The following is a 10,031-nucleotide window of genomic DNA, read 5'->3' on the forward strand; positions in this document are numbered from 1 at the left end:
AACACTTGGTATATGTGGAAAACAGGAGAATTTACTTTGCAAACACCTGGTGATGGGTGACAGTTTCAAATTGTCTATAGTACTAGGACTATTAATAGTTACCATGCAATGCAATGGTGACATTTATGTCCAAGCTTAGGACTTTGTTGTTGTTGTTGGTTTTTCAAGGTAGGGTCTAGCTTTAGTTCAGGCTGACCTGAAACTTACTATGTAGACTCAGGATGGCCTTGAACTCATGGCAATCCTCCTACCTTGGCCTCCTGAGAGCTGGGATTAAAGGTGTGCATCACCATGCCTGGCTAGGATCTTTTTTTTTTTTTTTGCTATTCTTTCCCTCATTAAATTTTTATGTTAAGACAGGCACCTATAATCTCCACTCTCATGAGGCTGAGCCAGGGGTTGAAGAGTCTGAGGCTAGCCTAGGCTACATAGTAAGACCCTATCTCAAAACAAACAAAAGACAAAACAAAACAGCAACAACTAAACATCCATTAAACCAACCAACAAAAATTCACCACCACCAATGAAATGGCTTCCTGCTATCTCTCTGAGATTAGACATACCCCTGACACATAACAGAAAACACACTTGGAAAATGGATTTGACCTGTATGACGTGGTAGAAGAACGAGGAAGACCATGAGCATACTAATGAGTCAGTGAAGTAGGTGACCTCAAAGAGGAGGGGTGTTGAGCCAGACTCCATGTCACGGCTTAGAATTTTCAAGCTGTGGGCTGGAGAGATGGCTTAGTGGTTAAGGCATTTGCCTGCAAAGCCAAAGGATTCCAGTTCAATTCCCCAGGGCCCACATAAACCAGATACACAAGGGGCCACATGCATCTGGTGTTTGTTTGCAGTGGCTGGAGGCCCTGGCTGTACCCATTCTCTGTCTCTCTCTCTCTCAAGTAAATAAGTAAATAAAATATTAAAAAAGAAGAAGAAGTTTCAAGTTGTGAGCCAGCTCCAATTTATTTAAAATGCTGACTCCTGATACCTGCCTTAATAGTAGAAGAAACCCTGAACACAGTGATTAAATGGATACTGATTTATTTCTCACAGTGCAGGTGGTAAAATGTACTGCCAGGGTTTGGGTGCTGTTATAAAGAAATGGAAAGGGCTCTGAAGGCTTTGCCAATTTGGGAGGATTTGGGAAACTTTCTTGGAGGAGATAGCATCTACTCAGAGACCCTCCTAAACAAATCAAAATGTAGATGAAGAAGAAAAGACTGAAGTCCAGGGTGGGCAAGAGAGCGGAGACCTAGGTTTGCTTGAGAAGCAGCTAGAACATTTGCCATGTTATCTGTAAACTTTGTTTTTCTTGAGGTAGGGTCTTGCTCTAGCCCTGGCTGACCTGGAATTCACTACATAGTCTCAGGGTGGCCTCGAACTCACGGAGATCCTCCTACCTCTGCCTCCCAAGTGCTGGGATTAAAGGCGCGCGCCACCATGCACGGCTAGTAAACTATTTTTCTAATACTGTCCATTTCTTCGGGCTGATTGCTGCCTGCTATAATGACTTCTGAACTGTTTGGTACATGCCCATTTAACTGTTGGTTGGTACTTTGAACGGCACCCTAAAGAGAAAGGAAGTGGAAATTATGATGACCAAAGTAGGAAGGACATAGTGTTATGACAATCTTGTTAAGAGGAAAAGCTTACAGGAAAGACCAGAGCGTGAAAGGTATGGGTTGCAGTAAATATGCCTAAAGTACTTAAAATCTTGCAGAGATAGTGAAAACTTGTTTCCAGAAGAAGTTTGGCAGCTTCAACACGCCACCTCCTCTAGGATGACTGCCACACGGGGGATGGGGTGAGGGGGGCGGATCCCCTCTACAGGTCCAGCATGGAGCCCACAAGGCCCTAGTTAGAGGAGCTGCTTCCAGTGCCCCCACAGACACTGAACCTCTTGGTTGATTTGCAAGGGAACATTAAATTCCCCCCCTTCTCCTGAACTGCCGATTTGTACCTCTTTTGTCTTCCTTTTGGGCCCTCTTCCTACTGAGCCACTCTCCAGCCAAGAGCCACACCAGAGCCACCAGGACTACAAACGCCAGACCGATCCGAATGAGATTCTGGGTCGTGTGATCCCAGAAGACGGGGTCTGGAAGAAAGGGTGATGATGACTGACGGGCACAAAGACGCTCCTCTGTCCCCGTCCACCCGCTCCGCCTTCCTACGTCCATCTTGTGCCCCGTGAACTTCCTCGGCCCATGATTCCAGCTGTTTGCTTACCTTTCTGGAATCTTGATCCTGTGGTTAGAAGGTAGGGATCCCAGGACTCTGGGGATAAGGAAAGAAAGAAATGAGGAACGGAGGGAGGATGGCGTTGGACTCTTCATTCCCAGCCCTTCTTTCTTTCTTTCTTTCATTTTTATTATTTTATATTTTATTTATTTGAGAGTGACAGACACAGAGAGAAAGACAGATAGATAGAGGAAGAGAGAGGATGGGCGCGCCAGGGCTTCCAGCCTCTGCAAACGAACTCCAGACGCGTGCGCCCCCTTGTGCATCTGGCTAATGTGGGTCCTGGGGAATTGAGCCTCGAACTGGGGTCCTTAGGCTTCACAGGCAAGCGCTTAACCGCTAAGCCATCTCTCCAGCCCCCCCCCCCCCCCAGCCCTTCTTTATTTGGTTAAGTCCCGTGACTTTCCATGGCTTCCCAAGATCCCCAGTGAAAATTCCAGATCCCAAAGGCTTCACCTGGCAGGCTGGGTGGAATAAACAGGCTAACTCAAGGATGCATTCACCACTAGGATCAATACATACGGGTCTTTTTTAGAAAAGGAGTGATATATTTATTTACAAGTAGAGATACACACACACACACACACACACACACACACACACACACACACACGGGGGTGGGGGAGGGAGAGAGAATGGACACACCAGAGCCACTGCCAACAATCTCCAGTTGCATGTGCCACTTTGTGCATCTGGTTTATGTGGGTACTTGGGAATTAAACCCAGATTGTCAGGCTTTGCAGGCAAGCAGTTTAACTGCTGAGTCGTCTCTCCAGCCCACATGTGTGACTTTATTCCAGGCAGATCCTCATGGGGGGCTCATTTTCCTTATATCATCGATATCACTTCCCTTTCTTCACACAGAGCCAGGTTCATAAACATGCTGTTTTCATTCAGGGTCTGAAATGAACTGCCCCAGCTCCCCCCCCCGCCCCCCCGCACGTTCTCCATTATTGCCTCCCTAACACTGATTTATTGTCTTTGTACCACTTGGGTCACTACCCTGCCTTAGGCTGTGGCAGTTCCCTTTCTCTGTAGCCATTTTTTTTCTCCAGATAGCCATGGGTTTCCCTCCCTCCACTCCTCCAGGCAGTTTCTCAAATGCCTCCATCTCAGAAGCTTCCCAGTATGGTCAAGCATGTTTCATCTTCCCTCCAAATCAATTTAACCCACTCAATCTTCTTCCATATTATCACACATTCTGAGAAAATAGTACATTTTAGTGCCCCTGGGTGCTTTGATCTTTCCCATGATTTTTACTGTGTGTGCACGTTTGTGTGAAGGTCCTCCTGCATGTTTGTACACACCTATCTAGGAGACACAGGTTGATGTTGGGTGTCTTCCTTAGTGACTTTCCACCTTATTTTCTTCCTCTTTTTTTTTCTTTTTTGAGGCAAGCTCAATAGACTGGCCTCTTTTTATGAGAGACCAGAGAGGAGAGAATTGGTGCGCCAGGGCCTCCAGCCACTGTAATCGAACTCCTGATGTGCGTGCCACCTTGTGCGCATGGGCAGCCTTGCTTAATGCATCACCTTGTGCATCTGGCTTACATGGGATCTGGGGAATGCCACATGGGTCCTCGGGCTTCGCAGGCAAGCACCTTAGCCACTGAGCCATTTCTAGCCCATCTGCACCTTACTTTCTGAGGAAAGTCTCTCATTGTACTTGGAGCTTGCTGATTCAGTTAGCCTGGCAAGTCACGAAGCGCCAGGGATCCCCAGCCTCCCAGGGGCTGGGAGTACAGGTGTGTGCCCCCATGCTCAGCTGTTTCCATGGGAGCTAGGCATCGAACTCAGGTCCTTGCACTTGTGTGACAAGTTCTTTACTGACTGAGCTGTCTCCTCACCCCTTTCCTCATGAATTTAGAAATGACTCACCAAAAGAAGTAGGGTCTGTAGGTACAAGGCTGCTGTTCTCAACATCCCCTAGAAGTGGAAGTAACCTTAAAAATTAAGGATTCAAGGCCTCCTCCCCTGTTCTCTGAACTCTTTTCTCTGCCTCTTAAATAGTTTTTCTCTGGGTGGCCAAATGGGTCTCTAAGAAGTGTATGGGTCCCCTTTGCTATTCTCTTCATTACTGTTAGACATTCCCCTAGGGCTCCAAGATATGAGGGAAACAGTGCTGAAGAGATGACTTAGCAGTTAAGGTACTTGCCCGTGAAGCCTAAGGACCCAGGTTCAATTCCCCAGTACCCACATAAGCCAGATGCACAAGGTAGCACATGCATCTGGAATTCATTTGCAGTGGCAAGAGGCCCTGGTATGCCCATTCTCTCTATTTGCTTCTCTCTGTCTCTCTCAAATGAATAAATAAATAAATACAAATTAAAGAAAGAAAGATAGGAGGGAAACAAAGATGTCCTCACCTGTGACCAGAAGCACTACAGGCTCACTGGGGAAAGACCATATGTAATCGTTATAGGAGCCAAAACATCTGTATGTCCCTCTGTGGGCTCTGGTCAGAGGGCCCATGGGGAACTCTGCTTTGCTATTCCCATATCCATGCTGTACAGGGTTGGATCTTCCCTCCTTGAGCAGAAAGAATGTTCTGGTTCCAGTGTTCAGGTGGCAATGGAAGATCACATTCTCCCCCAAGGTTACCTGAGGCCCTGGGTACACCTGGAGGCTGGGTGTATCATATAATCCTGTGAGAGAAGAGGGCTGATAGGTAGGAAGCATTGTTATAGCCTGCCTCCACAGTCTCCCATTTCCCTGTCCCCAAGACCAGACATGAGCCTCTCAGACCTGGACCCCTTCTTGTGTTTCCTAGACTTCACTTATCACGGGTTTATCCATACTCTCTCCTTCAGGATAGAGGCTCTCAGCTCACCATTCTGGGACTGTGAATCTGTGTTCAGGCCAAGGGCTCTGACTTTGATCCTTGGATCCTGTAACATCAGCATCATCTGGAACACTGCACATGCCTTGGTTCCAACTAGAACCTCTGAATCAGAAGCCCAGGGACAGAATAGTCACAGCATACGTGCACATGTGTGTGGAGGCCAGGAGACAACCTCCGGTGTTGTTCTTAAGGTGCCATTCACTGTTTATTTGTTTTATTGTTTTTCAAGGTGGGGTCTTGCTCTAGCCCAGGCTGACCAGGAATTCAACATGTAATCTCAGGCTGGCCTCAAACTCACATCAATGCTCCTACCTCAACCTCCTCAGTGTTGGGATTAAAGGCCTGTGACACCACGCCCTGCCCATTCACTTGTTTTTGAGACAAGGTCTCTCATTGTCCTGGAACTTGATGAGTAGGGTACAATGGCTGTCTAGCAAGTCCATCTCCCCAGAATTGGCATTATAAGCACATTCTACCATACCTGGCATTTAAAATTTATTTATTTAGCCAGGCATGGTAGCACATGCCTTTAATCCCAACACTCGGGAGGCAGTGGTAGGAGGATCGCTGTGAGTTCGAGGCCACCCTGAGACTACATAGTGAATTCCAGGTTAGCCTGGGCTAGAGTGAGACCCTACCTTGAAAAAAAATTATTTATTTATTTATTTATTTGCAAACAGAGACAGACAGAGAGAGAGAGAGAGAGACAGAGAGAAAGAGAGAGAGAGAGCAAGAAGAGAGACAGACAGACTAGAAGTCCAGCCACTGTGAACGAACTCCAAATGCATGTGCCATGCTGTGCATCTGGTATTACGTGGGTACTGGAGAATCAAACCCAGGTTACTAGGCTTTGCAGGCAAGCACCTTCCCCACTGCGCTATCTCGCTAGCCCCCTGGCTTTTTAAATATGTTTTTTGGCCATCAAACCCATGCAGCACTTTACTCACTGAGCCATGTCTCTAGCCCATGTCTTTTGTAGTTTTTAAGTTTTTTTAAAAATTTATTTACTTGAAAGAAAGAGTGGGAAGGCAGATAGAGATTGGATGCACCAGCGTCTCCACCTCCAGCTGCTGCAATAAAAATCCAGATGCAGCCAGGCATGGTTGCACACATCTTTAATCCCAGCACTTGAGAGGCAGAGGTAGGAGGATTGCCATGCTTTCGAGATCACCCTGAGACTACATAGTGAATTCCAGGCCAGCCTGAACTCCAGCGAGACCCTGCGTCTAAGAAAAGAATCCAAATGCATGTGCCATCTTGTGCATCTTGCTTACATGGGTCCTGGGGAATTGAACCTGGGTCCTTTGGCTTTTCAGGCAAGTCCCTCAACCACTAAGCCATCTCTCCAGCTTGCCTTTTGTAGTTTAAACAATTGGTTTTGTTTCATTGTGGCCGAGTACATATGATATAAAACTTACCATGTGAGACATTCCTTTAAATGTACACTTGACAATCAACATTCTACCATCCATCTCTACAACTCTTTTAATGTCAAAAACAAGCAAAATAATACACTATTTTTTTTTTTTTCCAACTCCCCTTCACCTGTTCGCTTAGGCTCTGGCGGCCACCATTCTACTTTTTGCCTCTCTGAAGGTGACTAGTCTGGGTACCTCAGATAAGTGGAATTGAACATATTTGTCTTGGGGCTGATGGACTCAATTAGCATGACAGCCTCAAGGCTCAGCGATGCTACAGCTCCTGCCAGCATTTTTTCTTTTGTAAACATGTGTAATTTTCCACTGCATGGAAATATCATCTTTTCTTTGTCCATTTATACCAAGGGACACTTGCATTGTTTCCACCTTTAATGCTGTCATGAACATGCATGTGCAAAAGCTATCTGTGCTCTTACAAGCCCTTCAGGGGCCTCCAATTCTCGATTATATCTGAGAACCATGTGCTTGGCTGAGTTTGCTGGTGAAACTCCATCACAGGTCAAACTCTTCCCGCCCAGGTTTGCTTTCCTCACTCATCACAGGTTTTTCTTTTTGAAACAATTACTTTTGGGGCTGGAGAAATTGATAGGCGGTTAAGGTATTGGTCTGTGAAACCTAAGGACCAAGGTTTGATTCCCTAGGATCCACTCAAGCCATATGATGCACAAGGCGGCACATGCTTCTGGAGTTTGTTTGCAGTGGCTGGAGACCCTGGCGAATCCATTCTCTCTCCCTCTCTCTCTGTCTTTCAAACAAGTAAATAATTTTTTTTTTGTTGTTTGCTTTTCGAGGTAGGGTTTCACTCTAGCCCAGGCGGACCTGGAATTCACTATGTGGTCTCAGGATGGCCTTGATCTCATGGCAATCCTCCTACCTCTGCCTCCTGAGGGCTGGGATTAAAGGTGTGCACCACCACACCCAGCTAAAAATATTTTTATTTTATTTATTTACTTCAGAGAAAGAGGAGAGGATAAATGAAAATGGGTATGTCAGGGTTTCTAGCTGCTACAAATGAACTCCAAATATGTGTGCCACTTTGTGCATCTAGCTTTAGATGGGTACTGGGGAATCGAACCTGGGGTTTTAGGCTTTTGCAGGCAAGGGCCTTAACCACTGGGCCATCTCTCCAGCCGCCCTCCCTCATCACAGGTACTTCTGAGGACACTTATCAGGCAAACAGTGACCCATTACAGAATTGTTTCCTAGACAATTTCATCTAAGGCGTGTCTGCTCCTGGAGCACAGATGAGCTTGCAGCTGACCCTCCTGGGAACTGATTATGGTTGACCTCTTTCTCAAACTGCCGAGCTGAGCAGTGTCTGAGGAGGGCTTGGAAGAGCATCTTGGATCCACGAGTATGGGCGTTCCTATGATTCCTGCAACCCTGGCTCTATACCTAGAAAATGGGACACTTACCTGTCACCACCAGGTCCAGGGGGTCACTGGGCTCTGACCACAGCTCCCCACTCTGATAGATGCAGCTGTACCGCCCTGCAGTGTGCGAGGACATGGCTGGGATGAGAAACATGACTTTGCTCACTGATCCAGGTGGCTGTGGTCTCTTCAAGTCTACAATGCTTCCCTCCAAAAACAGTTGATATTCAGAAGCCTCCAGAGTGCCCTGGCACCAGATGCCCACCGGCTTTCCTTTTGGGATTATGTTTTTCGGTTTGGCCCAGACGGTGGGTTTTGAGAGAGACTCTGCAAGGGAAACAAAAGCTGGAGTTCCCAGTGAAATCCTTCCCACCCCACTTTTCTCCCCCAGTCATGAGCCCGAAGCACCTTCCCCATAAGGCCAAGGGCTTGCCTCTGTCCCCAGATATTCTCAGGGGCAAGAGAGGCTCTGGGGACCTGAAGGAAGGACTCACGATTTAGGGTGCTGGTCCTCTGGCCCAGACACAGCCCTGGAAAACAGCAGAAAGATATACGATGTTTCCTCTCACCCCCGAGCCCCACCTCCCTTCCACGCAGGACTCTCACCAAGGCCGAGCAGGGCGGTGAGTGTCCACAGCATAGCTTAGGTGAGGACCACGATGAGCATCCTGTGGCTTCGGGGTCCACCAGGCCAGGCAGAAGCACAGGATGTGGCAGGTGAGGCCCAGCACCAATCACCATGGAGATTTCACACCCCTTAAAAAAAAAGATTCATAGCTGTCCTTACACTTTGAGCCTGAGGCAAGGGCACAGTTCTTGTACCACTTTTAACCACACAGAGGAACTAAAAGGTTTTTCTGGTAATCATCTGCCTAGCTTGAGACTCCTTTCTGGATCAGTCTCTGAATTCTGTAAGGAAGTCCTGCCCAGGGCGTTGGGGGGTGGCTGTGGGGGAGGGTTGCAAGGGGTGAGGGTGGTCCACAGAGCAAAAGGCCTGATGATCTCATCAAATAGGATTGGTAATCTTTTTTTTTTTAGTAAGCAGAATAGATTAAAACTATATTATATGTAGGGCTGGAGAGATGGCTTAGCGGTTAAGCGCTTGCCTGTGAAGCCTAAGGACCCCGGTTCGAGGCTCGGTTCCCCAGGTCCCACGTTAGCCAGATGCACAAGGGGGCGCACGCGTCTGGAGTTCGTCTGCAGAGGCTGGAGGCCCTGGCGCGCCCATTCTCTCTCTCTCCCTCTCTCTGTCTTTCTCTCTGTGTCTGTCGCTCTCAAATAAATAAATAAAAAATTAAAAAAAAACAAAAAACTATATTATATGTACACTGTGCAACCTGTCCATTTTGTATGTGCAACACAACAACACTCAGAAGTTTAAGCAGGAGCTAGGGATATAGTTCAGTGGTTACCACACTTGCTTAGTATGCACAAGGCCCTGGTTCAGTTCCTAGCACCACAAAACAGAAACAAGCAATTTTCAAATACTACAAATAATATACCAAGTATTATGCTGCCCAACTTTTATGTAATATTTACGATTGATTATACATACTACTATATCATTAAGAAAATTAAAACTTCCAGGCAAGTTTTAATCCCAGCACTCAGGAGGCAGAGGTAGGAGGATCACCATAAATTCGAGGCCACCCTGAGACTACATAGTGAATTCCAGGGCAGCCTGGGCTAAAGTGAGACTCTACCTCCAGAAAACAAAAACAAAAGCCGAAAAGAAAAAAAATAAAATAAAACTAAACCAGGCATGGTGGCATACACCCTTAAGTCAAGTACTTGGGAGGCAGAGATGGTAAGATTTCTATGAGTTCAAGGTCAGCCTGAGACTACAGAAGGAGCTCAAGGTCAGCCTGGGCTAGAGTAAGACACTGCCTCAAAAAAGTTAGCAATACAAAAAGGAGATATGAAAGGAAAAAAACCTATTTTCTGTCTTTAGTATCCTTTACTCTTCAACATTCTCCTAAAGTATCACATGACCAGCATACTGTACAACAAATTAAATTCACAGACAGATCCTACCAGCGTAATAACCTTTTATCATAAAACTGAATGTTCTATAAATATATTATCTATGTCTAATATGGTATCATAAAATTTAATTTATGCCAAGCGTGGTAGC

General features: G+C 46.5%; 1 protein-coding gene across 1 annotated transcript; it reads right to left on the reverse strand.

The window, feature by feature from the left end:
* Nucleotides 1-1,928: 1,928 nt before the first annotated feature.
* LOC101614953 (natural cytotoxicity triggering receptor 1) lies at nucleotides 1,929-8,537 on the reverse strand. Its single transcript, XM_004672676.2, has 7 exons — nucleotides 8,504-8,537; nucleotides 8,392-8,427; nucleotides 7,940-8,224; nucleotides 4,610-4,888; nucleotides 4,122-4,169; nucleotides 2,233-2,280; nucleotides 1,929-2,101 (listed from the first exon to the last, which is right to left on the reverse strand). The coding sequence occupies exons 1-7, from the start codon at nucleotides 8,535-8,537 to the stop codon at nucleotides 1,929-1,931; spliced, it is 903 nt and encodes a 300-aa protein (XP_004672733.2).
* Between the last annotated feature and the right edge of the window lie 1,494 nt (nucleotides 8,538-10,031).

Source organism: Jaculus jaculus, chromosome 14, assembly GCF_020740685.1.
Source record: "Jaculus jaculus isolate mJacJac1 chromosome 14, mJacJac1.mat.Y.cur, whole genome shotgun sequence".
Classification (NCBI taxonomy): domain Eukaryota; kingdom Metazoa; phylum Chordata; class Mammalia; order Rodentia; family Dipodidae; genus Jaculus; species Jaculus jaculus.